This window comes from Mobula birostris, chromosome 10, assembly GCF_030028105.1.
Source record: "Mobula birostris isolate sMobBir1 chromosome 10, sMobBir1.hap1, whole genome shotgun sequence".
NCBI classification, from domain to species: Eukaryota; Metazoa; Chordata; class Chondrichthyes; order Myliobatiformes; family Myliobatidae; genus Mobula; species Mobula birostris.
This window is the reverse complement of record NC_092379.1, coordinates 34,174,419-34,196,196: the sequence shown is the minus strand read 5'-3', so window position 1 is coordinate 34,196,196 and position 21,778 is coordinate 34,174,419. Positions and strand designations below refer to the sequence as shown.

Here is a 21,778-nt window from a genome sequence, read left to right as displayed (position 1 = left end):
TTAGAGGGTGGTGGAGTAGCTGGAGCAGACTGAGAGAGTGGAACAGAGTTACTTAAGAGGCTCATTTAAGAAGTGAGGACACAAGTACTTGAATGCCTCAACGATAAAGGCTTTGGGCTATGTATGGAAGATGGAATTGTTTGTCAATGATTTAGATAATGGAATTGATGGCTTTGTGGCAAGGTTTGTGGATGATACAAAGATCGGTGGAGGGGTAGGTAATGCTGAGGAAGCAATGTGATTGCAGCAGGACTTAGACAAATTGGAAGAATGGGCAAAAAGTGGTAGATAGAATATAGTGTTGGGAAATGTATGATAATGCATTTTGGTAAAAGGAACAATAGTACGGACTATTATCTAAATGGGGAGAAAATTCAAACACCAGAGGTGCAAGACTCCCAGAAAGCTAATTCACAAGTTGAGTCTGCGGTAAAGAAGGCAAATGCAATGTTCGCATTCATTTCAAGGGGAGTAGAATATAAAAACAAGGAGATAATGCTGAGGCTTTATAAGACATTTGCCAGGCTGCACTTAGAGGATTGTCAACAGTTTTGGGCCCCATATCTCAAAAAGGATGTGTTTTCATTGGAGGGAGTCCAGAGGAAGATCACGAGGGTGATTCCAGGAATGAAGGAATTAACGTATGAGGAGTATTTGGCAACTTTAGGCCTGTACTCGCTGGAATTAGGAAGAATGCAGGGAGATTTCGATCCCCCAATTTACAAATGGTCTCACCAATGCAGAGGAGGCTCCATCATCAAGAGCAGTGAACACAATAAATGATCCCAGCAGATTCAAGGCAAAGTGTTGCCTCACCTGGAAGAACAGTTTGGGGCCCAAATGGGCAGATGTCACTTAGGCATCTGCAGGGATAAGTGCTGGGAGGGTGATTAGTGGGGAGAGACAAGTGGACAAGGGAATCACTGAGGAAGCAATCCCTGCAGAAAGTGAAGAGAGATGGGGAGGTAAAGATATGCTTGGTGGTAGAATCCCTTTGGATATGGTGAAGGTTAAAGAGGACAATGTGTTGGATGCAGGGGCTCACAGTGTGGTAGGTTTGGACAAGAGGAACTCTATTACTGTTAAGGAGGCAGGAAGATGGGGTGAGTGCAGACGTTCAGGAAATGGAGGAGATGCAGGTGAGGGCAGCATCAATAGTGTAGAAAGGGGAATCCGATCTTTGAACCTGGGAACAAATGTGGCAGAGATGAAGAAACTGAGTGATGAGAATAGCATTTTTTTTTTTCAGGAGATAGGGTTGGAAAAGGTATAGTCAAGATAACCATGGGAATTGGTAGATTTATAAATTATGTTAGTTGACAGTTTGTCTCCAGAGATGGAGACAGAGAGATTGAGAAGTGGGAGGGAGGTATCAGAAATGGACCCACTGAATTTGAGACAGGGTGGAAGTTGGAGGTAAAATTGATGAAATTGACGAGCTCAGCATGAAGCAGCACCAATGCAGTTGTCAATAGTATGGAGGAAGAGTTGAGGAGCATTACCAGGGAAGGCTTGGAACATGGACTGTTCTACATAGCCAACAAAGAGGCAAGCATAGCTGGGGCACGTGGCTACCACTCAAGTCTGGAGAAATTGGGAGAAACCAAAGGAAAAATTGTTGAGGACCAATTTTGCCCAACGAATGAGGGTGGTGGTGGAGGGGAACTGGTCTCCTTCGTTTTCCAAACATCTGCACTCACCCCATCTTGCTACCACCTGAACAGTGGTAGAGTTCCTCTTATTCTTGCCTACCACCCCATGAGCCTCTGCTCCAACACATCATCCTCTACAACCTCTGCCAACTCCAAGGGATGCTACTACCAAACATATCCATCCCCTCTCCACTTTCTGCAGGGATCGCTTGCTTCACGAGTTCCTTGTCCATTCGACCCCTCCCACTAATTGCCCTCTCGACACTTATCCTTGTAGGCAGCCCAAGTGCTACACCTGTCCTTTCACCACCTCTCTCACCTCCATTCAGGGCCCCCAACATTCCTTCCAGGTGAGGCAACACTCCACCTCCGAATCTGCTTGGGTCATCTATTCTGTCTAGTGCTCCCAATACAGCTTCCTCCACACTGGTGAGGCCTATCATAATTTGATGACACCGCTTCATCGAGCACCTCCGCTCCATCCATCAAAAGCGGAACCTCCTGGTGGCCAAACATTTTATTTCCAATTCCCATTCTTGTTCTGACCTCTTGGCCCATGGCCTCCTCTTGTGCCAAGATGAAGCCATTCACAGAGTGGAGGAGCAACACTTTATATTCCATCTGGGTAGCCTCCAACCTGATGAGTTCTCCTTGCAGTAAAAATCCCTCCACTTCCACTCTTCTTCTATTCCCCACTCTGCCCTCTTACCTTTTTTCACCTGCCTATCACCTCTCCCAGGACATCTCCTTGTTCCCTTTCTCCCATGGTCCTCCCTCCTTTCCTATCAGATTCCTTCCTCTCCAGCCCTTTATCTTTCCTACCCACCTGGCTTCACCTATCACCTTCTAAGCTATCCTCCTTCCCCTAACCTCACCTTTTTTATTCTAGCATCTTCCCCCTTACTTTCCAGTCTTGATGAAGGGTCTCAGCTCAAAACGTAAACTATTTGTTCATTTCCATGGATGCTGCATGAACTGTTGAATTCCTTCAGCATTTTGTGTGTTGCTCTGGATTCCCAGCATCTGCAGCCTTTCTCATGTTTTTGTTTATGTATAGTTATTTTTTTGTAAATTCTATTGTATTTCTTTATTTCTCTGTAAATGCCTGCAAGAAAATGAATCTCAAGGTAGTATTTGGTAATAAATTTACTTTGACTATAACTCAGTCCCATGAGTCCTGGCAACATCCTTGTGCAGTAAATCCCTCCTGCATGATTTTTATTTTAATAACATCTCCTATATATCAGATTAAATGAAAAGGATGCTCCCCTGGCTGAGGATCAGGGAATGCAGTCTCTAAACAAAGCACAGACACCAAGGATTGCAATGAGAAATTTCTGCACGGACCTTTGCATTTCTTTACCTTAGACAGAGGAAAGTGTGATAGAGTCATCTGGATGGTATGCTGCTTCCCTGGTGCCTGGGTCAGGGATGTCTCAGATTGGATCCGTGACATTCTCAAAGGTGAGGGTGAGCAACCAGAAGTCTTGATGCATGTTGGCACCAATTACATAAATCGACAAGGTGAGGAGGCCCTGTGGAGAGATTTTAGGAAGCTGGGTATTAAGCTGAAAAAACAGGGCCTCCAAGGTAGTAATCTCTGCTGCCTGTGCTCCATGCCAATAGAATGATTTGGCAGGTGAATGCATGGCTGAAAGGAACTGGTGCAGAGGGCAGGGGTTCAGATTTCTGGATCATTGAGATCTCTTTTGAGGAAGGTACAACCTGTACAAAACGCACGGTTACACCTGAACCTGGGGAGGATGAAAGTCATTGCGGGCAGATTTGCTAGAGTTCTTCGGGAGGTTTTAAACTAATTTGGCAGGGGTTGGGAACCAGAGTGTGATAGTGCTGAGGATGAGGAAGTTGGTTTACAATCAAAGGCAATCTCTATTGAGACTCCTAGCAGGAGAGATTGATGACAGGACAAAATTGAAAAGGGTGAATACAGGACTTAAGGTGTTATAGTTGAATGCACGTAGTATACAGAATAAGGTAGAGTTACGGATTGCATGTATGATGTTCTAGGCATCAATGAAAGTTGTAGGCTGAAAGATTATAGCTGGGAGCTTCATGTCCAAGGAGACATATTGTATCAAAAGGACAGACAGGTATACACAGGGGTAGACGTAGCTCTGTTGGTAAAAAAAAAAACAAATCATTAGAAAGAGGTGACATAGGATAAGAAGGAGTTGAATCATTGAGGGTAGAGCTAAGGAACAGCAAAGGTAAAAAGATCCTGATGGGAGTACAAACAGACCCCCAAACAGTAGTAAAGATGTGGTCTACAAATTACAATGGGAGATAGAAAATGCATGCTGAAAGGGCAATGTTACAATAGTCATGGGGGAGTTTCAATACAAGTTAGTTTGGGAAATTCAGGAGGGGGAATTTCTAGAATGCCTACAAGACACCTTTTAAGAGCAGCTTGTGGTTGAGCCCACTAGAGGATCAGATATTATGGACGTTGTGCAATGAACTAGAATTGATTAGAAAGTTTAAGGTAAAAGAACCCTTAGAGGCAAGTGATCATAATATGATTGAATTCATCCTTAAATTTGAAAAGGAGAAACTCAAGTCAAATGTATCAGTATTACAGTGGAGTAAAAGAAATTACAGAGGCATGAGTGTGGAATTGGCCAGAACTGAGTGGAAAAGAACACTGGCAGGGATGGTGGCAGAGTAACAGTGGCTGGAATTTCTGAAAGCAATTTGGGAGGCACAGGATATACACATCCCAAAGAGGAAGAAGTATTCTAAAGGAAAGATGACACAGCCGTGGCTAACAAGAGAAATCAAAGTCAACATAAAAGCCAAAGAGAGGGCATATAATAGAGCAAAAATTAGTGGGAAGTTAGAGGATTGAATAACTGTTATGCTATAACTATTGAATAACTATTTGGCACCAGTCTTCACTATGAAAGACACCAGCATGGTGGAAGTTTCAGAGTTTCGAGGGCCAGAAGTGTGTGAAGTTGCTATTACTAGACAGAAGGTTCTTGGGAAACTGAAAGGTCTGAAGGTAGATAAGTCACCTGGACCAGATGGTGTACACCCCAGAATTCTGAAAGAGGTGGCTGAAAAGATTGTGGAGGTATTAGTACTGATCTTTCAAGAATTACTAGCTTCTGGAATGGTTCTGGAAGACTGGAAAATTGCAAATGTCACTCCGCTCTTCAAGAAGAGAGAGAGGCAGAAGAAAGGAAATTATAGTCCAGTTAGTCAAAACTCAGTGGTTGGGAAGATGTTGGAATTGAATATTAAGGATGTGGTTTTGGAGTACTTGGAGGCAGATGATAAAATAGGCCATATTGAGCATGGTTTTGTCATGACAACATCTTGCCTGACAATTCTGTTGGAATTCTTTAAAGAAGTAACAAGAAGGATAAACAAAGGAGAATTGGTTGATGTGTATTTGGAATTTCAGAAGGCCTTTGACAAGGTGCCATACATGAGGTTGCTTAACAAAGTTAAGAGTCCATGGTATTACAGGAAAGATACTATCATTGATAAAACAGTGGCCAATTGGCAGGAGGCAAAGTATGGGAATATAGGGAGCCTTTTCTAGTTGACTTCCAGTGACTATTAGTGTTCCACAGGAGTCTGTGCTGGGACCGCTTCTTTTTACGTTATATGTCAGTGACTTGGATGATGGAATTGCTGCTAAGTTTGTGAACAATACGAAGATAGATGGAGGGCAGGTGGTTTTGAGGAAGTAGACAGGCAACAGAAGGACTTAGACAGATTAGGAGAATGGGCAAAGAAGTGGCAGATGGAATACAGTATTGGCAAGTGTATTGTCAGGCACGTTGGTAGAAGAAATACCATAGAAATACCAAGAAATACTCAGTACTCTCCATGTAAAGTTACTTCTCAGGAATCTTTTAAATCTCTCCATTCTTATCCTGCATCTGTGCCTTCTCGTTTTGGACTCCCTAACTCAGGGGAAAAGACTATGGCTGTCCATAGCCATGAGGTCACCTCTCATCTCCTGTGCTCCAAGGAGTAAACATCCAAGGCAGCCAACCTCTCCCTATAACTCAGGCCCTCTAGTCCAGGTAGCATCCTTGTAAAACTTCTGCACCCTCTTCAGATAATGTTGTCTCTAGTACAGGGTAACCAATACTCTAAATGCAGTTGTGACACAAAAGTCCCTGCTGCTAATCTTGGTGCCTTAACTGAAGATGGCTTACATGTTAAATACTTCAGAATGCCAAGGGAAATGCATCCAATTTGCACAGGTCTGGTTGGGTGTATTTCAGCTGAGGATACCTGGAGAGATTAGAGAGGAGCAAGTCAGTACTTCTGTCTGGTGGCAGAGCGAGTACAGATTCTGGTTCGATCCTGACCTCCACAGCTGTCGGTGTCGGTGTGAAGTTTGCACATTCCCGTGACCGTGAGGGCTCTTCCATCTCCTCTGGTTTGCACTTCAGGATCGCGAGTCCCTTCTTTACTAAGAGAAGGTGGTGCTTTGTCTCCACGGCGCAACACAAAAACACTGAGTCCATACCAACCACCCAGTTATGCTATTTCTATTTTATTCCCCCTCTGCATTTATTTATTTAGAGATACAGCAAGGTAACAGGCCCTACTGACACAATTACACCCATGTGACCAATTAACCTACTAACTTGTACGTCTTTGGAACTTGGGAGGAAACTGGGGCACCTGCAGAAACATACAAACAGCAGCAGAACCCGGGTCAATGGTCCTGTAGTAGCATTACGCTACACACTCCGCTACTGTGCCAGCTAGCTCCTAGTTCTATCACTTTGTGGGCATTTGCAACAGCCAAGTAACCTACCACATATAGTAGGAAACTGAAGCCCCCGGGAAGAAACCCACAGAGTCACAGGGAGAATGTGCAACCTCCACTCGGACAGCGTCCAAGGTCAGGATTGAACCCGGGTCTCTGGAGCTACGAGGCAGTGGCTCTATCACTGGTGCCACTGTGGCACCAGTAACGTTGCTGCCCATTGGAGGTTAAGTGGGTAATGCATGTCCAGTCCTGTTTCCTACTGGGATGGTAGTGTTGCAGCTTACAGTGCCAGTGTTCTGGGTTTGATTCCCATTGCTGTCTAAAGAGTTCATATGTTCTCCTTGTGATCACCTGGGTTTCCTTCCAAAGTAGCACGGGCAAGATGTGGGCTGCCTCCAGCACATCATCAAACTGTGTTGGTCTTCGATGCAAAGAACAAGTTTCACTGTAAGTTTTGATGTTTCGCAGGGCAAGTGACAAATACAGCTAATTGTTATCTTTAATCATTATAAACATTTAAGAGAGTGATAAATATAATTTGATTCTGATATCTATCTATTTCCATTTCACGAGTCCATCATAGAAACAGGTCTTTCAGCCCAGCTGGTCCATGCTGACAAGGATGCTGATTTAAGGTAGTCCGTTGTTCGCGTTTCACTCATTTCCCTCCATATCCTTTCCTGCCCATGTACCATTGATCCAGCCTCCACCACCACTGGATTCACCACTCTCTGAGAGAAAGCACACAGGTCAGTGAGTTAACTGGTTACTATGAGAGTTCCTTGCCTTGTAGCTGAGTGGTGTAGTCTGGAGGGGAGTGTGAGGGAAATGAAATGGGATTGAACTCAGAAGTGAATGCAGTACTCTAGATGTAGCCTAAAACTGCAGTGCCGTGTCCAGTCCTGGTCACTGCATGAGAAAAGGATGTGGAGGCTTTGGAGAAGGTGCAGAAGAGGTTCACCAGGATTATGAGGTAAGTGCTATAAGGAGAGGTTGGACTAATTTGGGTTGTTTTCTCTGAAGCAGCGTCTGAAGGGAGATCTGATAGAGGTTTATAAAGTTATGAAAGGCACAGAAAGACAACTGGTATCTGTTCCCCAGGTCCAAATGTCTAATACTAGATGGTATATATTTAGGAGGGAATAGGTTAACCTAAGGAGTGCAGGGCGAGTGTTTGTTTTACGGAGAGTGGTGGGTGCTTGGAATGTGCTGCCAGGTGTGGTAATGGAGACAGAAATGATAGTGGAATTTAACAGGCAGACAGAAGGCTACATACAGAAGAGATTCTGCAGATGCTGGAAATCTGTAGCAACACACGCAAAATGCCGGAGGAACTCAGCACATCAGGCAGCATCTATGGAGAGAAATAACTGCCCTGTTACTTTTCCAGTTCTCAGACCAAAACACTGATTGTTTATTCGTCTCCATCGATGCTACTGACCTGCCGAATTCCTCCAACATTTCGTGTGTGTTGTGCAGGGAGAAGGGATTAGTTTAGTTAGACATTTAATTACTAGTTTAATTAGTTTTGTATACAGTGGTGCGAGAAAGTTTGTGAACCCTGTAGAATCAAAAAATTATACTTGCTCATTTACTTATTGAAAAAAAATGATCCAATATTACATGTATTTGTTGGAAAAAATGTGAACCTTTGCTTTCAGTAACAAGTGTGACCCTCTCATACAGAAATAACTTCAACCAAATGTTTCTGGAAACTGTTGATTAGACCTGCACATTGGCTCGGTGGAATTTTAGGTCATTCCTCCTTACAAAACTGCTTCAACTCTGGGATATTGGTGGACTTCCTTGCTTCAGGTCCTTCCCCATTTCAATAGGATTAAGGTCAGGACTTTGACTCGACCATTCCAAAATAAGAATTTTCTTTTTTTTAATCTTTTCTGTTATTGATTTACTCTTGTCATTTGGATCATTGGCTTGTTGCATTGTCCACTTCTATTAAGCTTCAGGTGATGTACCACTACCCTGATATTCTCCTGCAGAATGTCTTGATAGAATTTTGAATTCATTATTTCCTCAATAACTGCAAGCTGTCCAGGCAGCAAAGCAGCCCCAAGCCACAATGCTCCTTCCACCATGCTTCACAGTTGAGATGAGATTTTGGTATTGGTGTGCAGTGCCCTTTTTCCTCCAAACATAGCGATGTGTAACTTTTGTCTCATCTATCCACAGAACATTGTCCCAGACGTGTTGCAGAATATCCAGGTGGTCTTTTGCAAACTTGTGACATGCAGCAATTTTTCTTTTGGAGAATAGTGGTTTCCTCTGTGGTGTCCTTCCATGAACACCATTCTTGTTCAGTGTTTTTCTTATAGTGGACAAATGAACAGAGACTTCAGCAATTTCTAGAGATTTCTGCAGATTTTTTGCTGTTACCCTTGGGTTCTTTTTCACCTCCTTTAGCATTACACATTGTGCTCTTGGTGTGATCTTTGCAGGATGCCCAGCCCTAGGCAGAGTAGCAACAGTACTGACTTTCCTCCATTTGTAAACAATTTCTCTTACAGTGGACTGATGAACACACAGGTCCTTAGAAATGCTTTTGTAGCTTTTTGCAACTTCATGCATCTCTACAATTCTTCATTTAAGGTCCTCGGAAAGTTGTTTTGATCGCGGTATGGTGCACATAAACAGATCTTTCTTGAGAAGAGCAGGCTCTGTCAGTAACCTGACTTTGTGTGTCTTTTACATAGGGCAGGGCACTTCTACAGTGGACACCTCCAATCTCACTTCATTGAACGGAACACCTGACTCCAAATAGCTTTTGTAGAAGGCATTACCCCAGAGGTTCACATACTTTTTCCATCAAATACATACACTATTGGATCATTTTTCTCAATAATTATAGGAACAAGTATAATGGATTTTGTGTTATTTGTTTAATTGGATTCTCCTTATCTAGTTTTAGCACTTGCGTGAAGATCTGATCGTACTGTATCATTTCTTAATGCATGCATTACTAAATGACAATAAAAGAGGACTGTGTGTCCTCATAATCTAATCTACAAACGTTTTTAATACTTTAAGTCAAATTTATACAGAAACTAGACAACGGGGTGACCCGTTGGGGCACCTTTTGAGAGAAGGGTAGTGCAGTCTGATGTGACCAGAATAAACATTAAATTTTCCTGAATGCTCTTGGTATCACTTTGCTTTGGAAACGGAAGTAGAAAGCCTCAGTTTATTAAAGAAGAATGACGCATAGCAAAGCAAATATAGCTTCTCCTCATTTAACGAAGGACACTTTTGATGGCATCATTTCTAGTTAACCTGCCACCCTTGTGCCTCTCTTTGTCATTTGGGAGACATACAGCCCTTTCATCCCCCGTCACTTCAGCTCTTCTGCTGTTTGTTGTTTGTCTCTGATCCTGGAGACGTGCATTCCTCTCCTCCTCTGTCTCTTCTTCTCTCATCTTTTTTTGTCCTGACTCTTTGATCCTGGAGTTGTGCAGTGCTGGTCTCATCTGATTCTTGTTCTCTCCCTCTCCTTGCCACTTCCTGATGACATTTGGTGTCATCTCTTGACCATAATGTCCCCCTTCCCTTCCCATGTGGCATAATTAGGCTGACCATTTTTTTTTACCCTAATGCTGGATAGAAGATGCGAAGCAGTAACATCAAAGGATGCTGATTATTGTTGATGATGTGGTTGGCTCTCCTAAATGAACGTGATATAGTCACCTCTGTCCTTTGACTGCAGCAAAGGGTTTTATGGGTATCTGGAAGTACATCATTACAATAAGATTTAATCACCTCTTATTGATGGGTGGCAGTTAGATCTGTCCCAATCCTGCACATGCTGATGGTGATGAACAGAATGTGGCCCCTCGAAATAGAGCTGCCCTGCCCTTTTGCTCCGGTAGGTGTCGCTGCTGAGACTGGCCGTGTGCATGCGTCAGGCTGTCGCGTCCTGATTTCCATGATGGCCGATCGGCTCTCGGGTTAAAAAGGAGTCTGTTGATTTTTGGCGAATGAGCAATGTTATACGAATATATAACCCTGAAATTTGCCTGCATTCTGCAAGTTAGCGCATTTTAATTTGATTTAGCCAAAAAAAGTGTCTCTGTAATGCACCGTTTGTGCTAACTGGAGGTCACAAACAGACAGAGCATGAGAGTTTTAGTAGTATATGGATAGAGAAAATTCTACAGAGTTCAGAAATTTTCTAGCACCACTGTAACTCTGTGAGCTGAAGGGCCTGCTCCTGTGCTGTACTGTTCTAATGCTGGATTGGCGTAGCCGGTGTTTGGTCAGCAGGAACTGGATAGGCTGAAGGGCCTGCTCCTGTGCCGTACTGTTCTAATGCTGGATTGGTGTAGAGGGTGTTTGGTCAGCAGGAAATGGATGGGCTGAAGAGCTTGCTCCTGTGCCGTACTGTTCTAATGCTGGATTGGTGTAGAGGGTGTTTGGTCAGCAGGGACTGGCCGGGCTGAAGGGCCTGCTCCTGTGCCGTACTGTTCTAATGCTGGATTGGTGTATCGGGTGTTTGGTCAGCAGGAACTGGATGGGCTGAAGGGCCTGCTCCTGTGCCGTACTGTTCTAATGCTGGATTGGTGTAGAGGGTGTTTGGTCAGCAGGGACTGGCCGGGCTGAAGGGCCTGCTCCTGTGCCGTACTGTTCTAATGCTGGATTGGTGTAGAGGGTGTTTGGTCAGCAGGGACTGGCCGGGCTGAAGGGCCTGCTCCTGTGCCGTACTGTTCTAATGCTGGATTGGTGTAGAGGGTGTTTGGTCAGCAGGGACTGGCCGGGCTGAAGGGCCTGCTCCTGTGCCGTACTGTTCTAATGCTGGATTGGTGTAGAGGGTGTTTGGTCAGCAGGGACTGGCCGGGCTGAAGGGCCTGTCTGACAAGTTAATTAGATGTGGTGGATGAGAAGACCCTGAAATGTTTACTGGCCTCTGGGGCTGCAGACAACACCAGCATCCTCGTCGTGGGAACAATTGTGCTCTCCGATGGGTGAATGCTGGCAATGTAGGAGACTCCTCTCAGTGCCCACACACCGCACATCATCCAGGAGAATGCGCAGAGAAATGCCGGGGCCGAACTCAGCCTTTCGCGTGGCACGGAGTGCACCAGGGTAACCCAGCTGCCGGCACACCACCTCTGCTGCTCGGGAGTCCCACAAGTCATCACATATCGTGCCCCACTTGCCGGCCAAGCGGACCTCCACCCTGCCTCGCCCGCGAGACCTCCCTGCCCCTGCTAAGCGCACTGCGCCTTCCCGTAGCTTGGTGCGTTTCTTCTTTGGCCGTCGGCCCTTTCGCCTGCCTCCTCCCTTGGGCTTGGCCGGCCGTTCAGACAATCTACTGCTGGTGGCTGGTCCAGATGTAGCGGTCCTCGGCGTAGTCGCGGTGGGCCTGTGCCGAGTCGGAATGGCCAGTTGGGGGGCAGAAGTCGTGCTCCAGGTTCTTTCCCTTGGGGTCGGCATTGTTCTTGATCTCTGTTTTGGAGCACGGGAAGGGGTCAGTGTGTGGTTGACTGAGGTTGCTCTTGGAGGCACTGTGGTGACAGCGGAGTCATCAATGAGCTCTGAAGAAATTCACAACAGTGGATCTGGATCAGTTAGCATCAATTCTGCCCTCTAGGACCCGCCCAAACCCCACACCAAATCCACACAGCTAGATGCTGTGAACCAATTTCTAGCTAACGTTCAAAGTACTAGATACTGTAACCTCCTCCCAAACTCACAGGGCACTGGATGTTGTAACCCTCTCTTTACCCTGAGGCATGGGGCAGTGGATACCGTAACCCGCTCTCTAACCCTGAGTCACAGGATATTGGATACTGTAGCTCCTCTCTAACCCTGAGTCACAGGATATTGGATACTGTAGCCTCTCTCTAACCCTGAGTCACAGGACACTGGATACTGTAACCCCCTCTCTAACCTTGAGTCACAGGACACTGGATACTGTAGCCTCTCTCTAACCCTGAGTCACAGCGCACTGGATACTGTAGCCCCTCTCTAACCTCAGGTCACAGGACACTGGATACTGTAATCTCTCTCTAACCCTGAGTCACAGGACACTGGATACTGTAGCCTCTCTCTAACCCTGAGTCACAGGACACTGGATACTGTAGCCTCTCTCTAACCCTGAGTCACAGGACACTGGATACTGTAGCCTCTCTCTAACCTTGAGTCACAGGGCACTGGATACTGTAGCCTCTCTCTAACCCTGGGTCACAGGACACTGGATACTGTAATCTCTCTCTAACCCTGAGTCACAGGACACTGGATACTGTAGCCTCTCTCTAACCCTGAGTCACAGGGCACTGGATACTGTAATCTCTCTCTAACCTTGAGTCACAGGGCACTGGATACTGTAACCCCCTCTCTAACCCTGAGTCACAGGACACTGGATACTGTAGCCCCACTCTAACCCTGAGTCACAGGACACTGGATACTGTAGCCTCTCTCTAACCCTGAGTCACAGGACACTGGATACTGTAGCCTCTCTCTAACCTTGAGTCACAGGACACTGGATACTGTAGCCTCTCTCTAACCCTGAGTCACAGGACACTGGATACTGTAGCCTCTCTCTAACCTTGAGTCACAGGACACTGGATACTGTAGCCTCTCTCTAACCCTGAGTCACAGGACACTGGATACTGTAACACCCTCTCTAACCCTGTCACAGGGCACTGGATACAGTAACCCCCTCTCTAACCTTCAGTCACAGGACATTGGATACTGCAAACTCCTCACTAATCCTGGGTCACAGAGCACTGGATACTGTAGCCTCTCTCTAACCCTGAGTCACAGGACAATGGATACTGTAACACCCTCTCTAACCCTGAGTCACAGGGCACTGGATACAGTAACCCCCTCTCTAACCTTGAGTCACAGGGCAGTGGATACCGTAACCCCCCTCTCTAACCCTGAGTCATAGGGCAGTGGATACCGTAACCCCCCTCTCTAACCCAGTCACAGTACACTGGATTCTGCAAACACCCCTCTCTAATCCTGAGTCTGGGCACTGGATAGTGTAATCTCCTTTTCTAACCTTGAGTTCTTGAATCCCTTGTTAACTTTAAACATATGGCCACAGCCTCTTTTAAACCAACACCACTGTACTCTCAGGTTATAATAAAATCAGTGGTAACAAATTCACGAGACTGGAACTGTAGTAGCAACGTGGTCAGTGCAAGAGAGCTAAGGATGATGGATGAAACAGCAACAAAATGTGAAATGCAAGGCAGAGGGACATAAGGTGACATTTGCAAGCTGTGTCCCAGTGTGCGATACAAACTCCAGCCTGGTTATGTTATCATGAACAGTGGTATAAGCTACAGTGTGCAGCAGCTTCACGCAGCGAAGAGGCAGCCTGATTCCTATTTATTGAACAGCAACGCACATGCTTAATCACTGATGAAGGAGCAAAGTTGTCATTTGAGATTTTACATAAAACCCAGAGACAAAAAGACACTCACTCTGTTTTCGACGAAACCGAATCAACTTCCCCTTCACAATCACAGGCGTAGGTTTAAAGTGACATTTCCCTGGCGGCGCACGGCTTGAAGAGAAAGAGAGCACAAAGTTGACAGGGAGGTTGGTGGAGCTGTGTATAGTGTAGGTTTCAACAGGGCATTGACAAGGTGCAGAGCTGGGCAGAGAAATGGCAGATGGAGTTCAACCCTGAAAAATGTGGAATGATTCAGTTTGGAAGCTTGAATTTGAATGGAGAATACAGGGTTAATGGCAGGATTCTTAGCAGTGTGGAGAAACAGGGATTCCTTTGGGGGTCCACGTCCATGGATCCTTCAAGGTTGCCATGCAAGCCGATAGGGTGGTTAAGAAGCTGTATGGTGTGCTGGCCTTCATCAGTTGGCAGATTTGAGCTCAAGAGCCGTAATGTTGCAACTCAATAAAACCCTGATTAGACCACACTCGGAATACTGTGTTCAGTTCTGGCTGCCTTGTTATAGAAAGGATATGGAAGCTCCAGGGAAATGCGGAGCAGATTTACCGGGATGATCCTTGCATTAGAGAACATGTCTTGGATAGTTTGAACAAGCTAGGGCTTTTCCCTTTGCACAGGAGGATGAAAGGTGATTTGATAAAGGTGTATAAAATGATAAGAGGGATAGATTGAGTGGATAGCTGGAGAATTTTCCCCAAGGCAGAAATGGGTAATACAAGAAGGCATAATTTTAAAGTGATTGGAGGAAAGTACATGGGTAAATTCTTTACACGGAAAACGGTGGGTGCATGGAATGCCCTGTTAGGTGTGGTAGTGGAGGCAGATACAGTAAGGACATTTAAGAGACTCTAGATAGGCACATGGATGGTAGAAAAATTGAGTGCTATGAAGGAGGGAAGGGGTAGATTGAACATAAATTAGGTTAATAGGTCTGTGCAGCATCATGGGCAGAAGGGTATGTACTCTGCTGAGGTGTTCTATGTTCTAGAACCACTCCTGCCCTGCCAAACAGCAAGCAGCCTCTTACACCGACCCACAGGGGGACTGCGCAAACTCCACACACAGGTGGCAACAGAGGACAGGGTCACCAGAGCGCTTGGGTTACAGCACTATTTCTCACAGCTTGGTGGCGGTTATTTAAAAAAGGAGCTTCGAGAGCGTTTGTCCATTGTATGTGGCCTATCAGCGGCGTCAACAGATCTTTACCAAGAGGGATGTCTCGCAGGGTGGCAACGGTTATTTAAAAAGGGAGCTTCGAGACCGTTAGTCCATAGTACGTGGCCTATCAGCGGCTATAACTGGAGCACCAATCATGAGTTAAATATCAGGGAAGGTTCAGGCATAAAAGGGAGACACTGCCTAGCGAAGCAGTCATCGACGGCGTGATCTGAGGCAGAGTGGTAGGGCTTTGGCGACAACGGGTTGAGGCGAGGTAAGTTACCTGTGAGGAATAGAAACAGGAAATATGTCTGTGAGGCCGGTGTTCTGTACTGGGTGTCAGATGTGGGATGTCCGGGAGACTCCCAGCCTCCTGGACGGCTACATCTGCGCCAGGTGCGTCGAGCTGCAGCTCCTTAGGGACTGGGTTAGGGAACCGGAGATTCAGCTTGATGATCTTCGTCTGGTCAGGGAAAGTGAGGAGGTGATAGGGAGGAGCTATAGGCAAGTAGTTACACCGGGGACTTGGGAGACAGTTAAGTGGATAACAGTCGGAAGAGGGAAGGGCAAGAGTCAGATACTAGATAGTACCCCTGTGGCTGTCTCCCTTAGCAACAAATACTTCTGTTTGAGTACTGCTGGGGGTGGGAGACCTACCCGGGGGAGGCAACAGTGGCCGCGCCTCTGGCACAGAGTCTGGCCCTACGGCTCAGAAGGGTAGGGGAAGGAAGAAGGCAGCAGTAAAAGGGGACTCTATAGTTAGGGGGTCAGACAGGTGATTCTGTGGACGCAGGACAGAAACATGAATGGTAGTTTGCCTCCCAAGTGCCAGGGTCCAGGATGTTTCTGATCACGTTCACAATATCCTGAAGTGGGAAGGTGAACAGCCAGAGGTCGTGGTACATATTGGTATCAATGACATAGGTAGGAAAAGGGGGGAGGGTCCTGAAAGCAGACTACAGGGAGTTAGGAAGTTAGTTGAGAAGGAGGACCTTAAAGGTAGTCATCTCGGGATTACTGCCTGTGCCACGCAACAGTGAGTATGGGAATAGAGTGAGGTGGAAGATAAATGCATGACTGAGGGATTGAAGCAGGGGGCAGGGATTCAGATTTCTGGATCATTGGGACCTCTTTTGGGACAGGCGTGACCTGTACAAAGAGGACGGGTTGCACTTGAATCCAAGGGGGATCAATACCCTGGCAAGGAGGTTTGCTAATGCTATTAGGGAGAGTTTAAACTAGAATTGCTGGGAGGTGGGAACCAAACTGAAGAGAAGGAGGAAGGGCCAGTTGGGCTCACAAATGGAGAAAGCTTGGAGACAGTGCAAAAGAGAAGATAGGCAGGTGATAGAGAAGGGATACGCTCAGACCGATAGTTTGAGATGTGTCTACTTTAACAGAAGAAGCATCATAAATAAAGCAGATGAGCTTAGAGTGTGGATCAGTACTTGGAGCTATGATGATATTACAGAGACTTGGATGGCTGAGGGGCAGGAATGGTTACTCTGAGTGCCAGGTTTTAGATGTTTCAGAAAGGACAGGGAGGCAAAAGAGGTGGGAGCGTGGCACTGCTGATCAGAGATAGTGTTATGGTTGCAGAAAAGGAGGAAGTTATGGAGGGATTTTCTACTGAGTCTCTGTGGCTGAAAGTGAGAAACAGGAAAGGGTCAATAACTCTACTGGGTGTTTTTTATAGACCACCCAATAGTAACAGGGACATTGAGGAGCAGATAGGGAGACAGATTCTGGAAAGGTGTAATAATAACAGGGTGTCGTGGTGGGAAATTTTAATTTCCCAAATATTGATTGGCATCTCCCTAGAGCAAGGGGTTTAGATGGAGTGGAGTTTGTTAGGTGTGTTCAGGAAGATTTCCTGACACAGTATGTAGATAAGCCTACAAGAGGAAAGGCTGTACTTGATCTGGTATTGGGAAATTAAACTAGTCAGGTTATCATGTCTCTCGGTGGGAGAGTATTTTGGAGACAGTGATCACAATTCTATCTCCTTTACATAGCATTGGACAGGGATAGGAACAGACAAATTAGGAAAGCATTTAATTGGAGTAAGGGGAAATATGAAGCTATCAGGCAGGAACTTGGAAGCATAAGTTGGGAACTGATGTTCTCAGGGAAATGTATGGCAGAAATGTGGCAAATATTCAGGGGATAATTGCGTGGCATTCTGCATAGGTATGTTCCAGTGAGACAGGGAAAGGATGGTAGGGTGCAGAAACCGTGGTGTAAAAGGTTGTTGAAAATCAAGTCAAGAAAAAAAGCTTACAAAAGGTTCAAAAAACTAGGTAATGATAGAGATACAGAAGATAATAAGGCTAGCAGGAAGGAGCTTAAGAATGAAATTAAGAGAGCCAGAAGGGGCCATGAGAAGGCCTTGGCGGACAGGATTAAGGAAAACCCCAAGGCATTCTACAAATATATGAAGAGCAAGAGGATAAGATGTGAGAGAATAGGACTAATCAAGTGTGACAGTGGAAAAGTGTGTATGGAACCAGAGGATAGCAGAGGTGTACTTAATGAATACTTTGCTTCAGTATTCACTAAGGAAAAGGATCGTGGCAATTATAGGGATGATTTACAGTGGATTGAAAACCTTGAGCATATATACATTAAGAAAGAGGATGTGCTGGAGCTTTTGGAAACCATCAAGTTGAATAAGTCTCTGGAACCAGACACGATGTACCCCAGGCTACTGTGGGAGGCGATGGAGGAGATTGCTGAGCCTCTGACAATGATCTTTGCATCATCAGTGGGGATGGGAGGGATTCTGGAGGATTGGAAGGTTGCAGATGTTGTTCCCTTATTCACGAAAGGGAGTAGAGATAGCCCAGGAAATTATAGACCAGTGAGTCTTACTTCAGTGGTTGGTAAGTTGATGGAAAAGATCCTGAGATGCAGGATTTATGAATATTTGGAGAGGCATAATATGATTAGGAATAGTCAGCATGACTTTGTCAAAGGCAGGTCATGCCTTATGAGCCTGATTGAATTTTTTGAGGATGTGACGAAACATCTTTCAGCAAGGCATTTGATAAGGTACCCCATGCAAGGCTTATTGAGAAAGTAAGGAGGCATGGGATCCAAAGGGACCTTGCTTTGTGGATCCAGAAATGGCTTGCCCACACAAGGCAAAGTGCGGTTGTAGACGGGTCATATTCTGCATGTAGGTCGGTGACCAGTGGTGTGCCTCAGGGATCTGCTCTGGGACACCTTCTCTTCGTGATTTTTATAAATGACCTGGATGAGGAAGTGGAGGGATGGGTTAGTAAATTTGCTGATGACACAAAGGTTGGAGTTGTGGATAGTGTGGAGGGCTATCAGAGGTTACAGCAGGACATTGATAGGATGCAAAACTGGGCTGAGAAGTGGCAGATGGAGTTCAACCCAGATAAGTGTGTGGTGGTTCATTTTGGTAGGTCAAATATGATGGCAGAATATAGTATTAATGGTAAGACAGTGGCTGTGTGGAGGATCAAAGGGATCTTGGGGTCTGAGTCCATAGGACACTCAAGGCTGCTGCGCAGGTGGACTCTGTGGTTAAAAAGGCTGTCATCAACTGTGGGATTGAGTTTAAGAGCCAAGAAGTAATGTTACAGCTATATAGGACCCTGATCAGACCCCACTTGGAGTATTATTTTCAGTTCTGGTCACCTCACTACAGGAAGGATGTGGAAACCATGGAAAGGGTGCAGAGGAGATTTAAAGGATGTTGCCTGAATTAGGGAGCATGTCTTATGAGAATAGGCTGAGTGAACTTGGCCTTTTCTCCTTGGAGCGGCGGAAGATGAGAGATGACCTGATGGAGGTGTATAAGATGATGAGAGGCATTGATCACGTGGATAGTCAGAGGCTTTTTCCCAGGGCTGAAATGGCTAGCACGAAAGGGCACAGTTTTAAGGTGCTTGGAAGTAGGTACAGAGGAGATGTCGGGGTAAGTTTTTTTATGCAGAGAGTGATGAGTGTGTGGAATGGACTGCCAGGGACGGTGGTGGAAGCGGATATGATAGGGTCTTTTGAGAGAGTCCTGGATAGGTACATGGAGTTCAGAAAAATAGAAGGCTATGTGTAACCCTAGGTAACTTCTAAAGTAAAGACATGTTCGGCACAGCATCATGAGCCGAAGGGTCTGTATTGTGCTGTAGGTTTTCTATGTTTCTATGTAACTAGTGGTGTCGCCCAGAATATTTAATGTTTAACAGAGTGCTACATGAGGGCAAGGCTGCCAAATATTTGTTAAAGAGGCAGGGTTTAAGGAGAGTGTTAATACAGAATGGAGGCAGATGGTTTTACAGAGGTAATTCCACAGGTCACATCCTTGGCTGCTGAAGGCAGAAGGTCAAAAGTGGTAGATTTGGGAATTAATTAAAAATTGCAGCAAGAACCTGTTGATTATGACTATTAGTTCTGTCAGTGGTGGGATATACCCCATCTCCAATAACTCCTCCATTTATTTTATCTAAAGATCCAGCAGGATGATAGGCTCTTCCAGCCTAACGAGTCGCATTGCCCAATTACACTCATGACAAATTAACCGAATGTGGGAGGAAACCGGAGCACCCAAAGGACACCCATAGTCACAGGGAGAACGTACAGACAGCAGAAAGAATTTAATCCTGGTCATTGGCACTGTAATAGAGTTACGCTGCATGCCCCCCCTCCCCACCTGGGGACAGGCTTTTGAGGCCGAGTGGCCATGGCCACTTCCTACTATTTTCTTCTGTTCAGCCACCCAAAGATCTATTGTTTTTAAGTTCATGTTTGGGGACTATTACAATTGCAGCTCCTTGGACCGCCAGCAGAGGGTAGCATGGAACAGAGCAAGACTTTTGGTGGTTCGCCCTGATGTTGTTCCAGGCTGGGGCTGGGGCAGGGGCAGGGGCAGGGGCAAGGGCAACCACCTGCCTATCACTGCTAGATGCTCCACAGCAGAAAATCATAACCAGTTAAAGGGGGTCTGCATAATAAGACCATTGCACACAGGAGCAGAATTAGGCCACTTGGCCCATTGAAACTGCTCCACCATTTCATCACGTCTCACCCATTTCCCTCAACCCCAGTCTCCTGGCTTCTCTCAATATCCCTTCATTCCATGACTAATCAAGAATCTATCAACTTCTGCTTTACATAAAATCAATGATTTGGCCACGATAGCTGCCATGGCAACAAATTCTACAGATTCACCACTCTCTGGCTAAAGAAATTCCTCCTCATCTCCATTCTAAATGGATTTCCCTCTACTTTGAGGCTGTGTCCTCTGGTCCTGGCCTTCCTCACCATAGGAAACGTCCTCTCCACATCCACTGAAGCGAGGTCTTTCCACTTTCGATAGGTTTCAATGAGATCCGCCCATATTTTTCTGAATTCCAAAACAAAACATTCCTCATATGATAAGTTTTCCAAACCCAGAATCACCTTCCTGAACCCTCTCCAATGTCAGCGCAACCCATCTTCGATAAGGGGCCCAAAACTGCTCACAATACTCAAATGAGGCCTCACCAGTGCCTTATAAAGCCTCAAAATAATATCTTTGTTTTAATATTCTGGTCTTCTCAAAATTAATGCTAGCATTGCATTTGCCTTCCTCACCACTGATTCAACCTGCAAATGAACTTTTATGGAATCCTGTACAAGGACTCCTAAGTCTCTTTGCAACTCAGACTTTTGTATATTCTCTCCATTTAGAAAATAGTTTACACTTTTATTTCTTCTACAAAAACGTATGAACATTCATTTCCCGACATTGTATTTCATGTGCCATTTCTTTACCCATTCTCCTAATTTGACCAAGTCCTAATGTAGCCTTTGTGCTTCCCTCAACACTACCTACCCCCTCACCTATCTTCATATCATACGGAAACTTGGCCACAAAGCCATCAATTCCAACAAAAGAAATGGTCCTAACACAGACCCCTGTGGAACACCACTAGTCACCAGCAGCCAACCAGACAAGCCTCCTTTCTGCCAAACAGCCAATCCTCTATCCATGCTAGTATCTTTCCTAATACCATGATCTCTTAATTTGTTAAGCAAGCTCATGTGTGGCACCTTGTCAAAGTACACACCATCCACCGATTCTCCTTAGTCTATCCAGCTTGTTATTTCTTCAAAGAATTCCAACGGATTTGCCATGCAATGTTTTCCATTTTCATGCTGACTTGGACCTGTTTCATCATGCGCCCTCAAGTACCTGAAACTACATCCTTATCAATCGACTCCAAAATCTTCCAAACCACTGAGGTCAGATCAACTGGCCAAAAATTTTCTTTCTTCTCCCTCTCTCCCTTCTAGAAGAGTGCAAAGACATATGTAATTTTCCAGTCCTCTGGAACCATGCCAAAATCTTATTGATTCTTGAAAGATCATTACTAATGCCTCCACAATCTCTTCAGCCACCTCTTTCAGAGGTGGAAACCACCTGGTCCAGGTGATTTATCTACCTTCAGACTATTCAGTTTCCCAAACACCTTCTCCGTAGTAATGGCAAATTCACTCACTTCTATTCCCTGACACTCTTGAACTTCCTGCATACCACTAGTGTTTTTCACAGTGAAGACTGACGCAAAATACTCATTCAGTTCACCCGTCATTTCCTTGTTCCCCCATTACTACCTTTTCAGCAGCAGTTTTCAATGGTCGGAATATCTACCCTTGCCTCTCATTTACTCTTTAAATATCTGAAGAAACTTTTAATATCCTCTTTAATATTACTGGCTTGGTACTCCATATTTACCTTCTTTAGTTGACTTCTGTTGGTTTTTA

At 45.4% G+C, this 21,778-nt stretch overlaps 1 protein-coding gene across 1 annotated transcript in view; it reads right to left on the bottom strand.

The window, feature by feature from the left end:
- Positions 1-2,835: 2,835 nt before the first annotated feature.
- LOC140203948 (HHIP-like protein 1) overlaps positions 2,836-21,778 on the bottom strand; it is a 133,942-nt gene continuing 114,999 nt past the window's right edge. Inside the window, exons 8-9 of the mRNA XM_072270143.1 lie at positions 13,857-13,939; positions 2,836-11,957 (exon numbers count right to left, since the gene is read on the bottom strand). Coding sequence (XP_072126244.1) covers positions 11,317-11,957; positions 13,857-13,939 — 724 coding nt within the window. The 3' untranslated portion in view covers positions 2,836-11,316. The remainder of the gene's footprint in view (positions 11,958-13,856; positions 13,940-21,778) is intronic.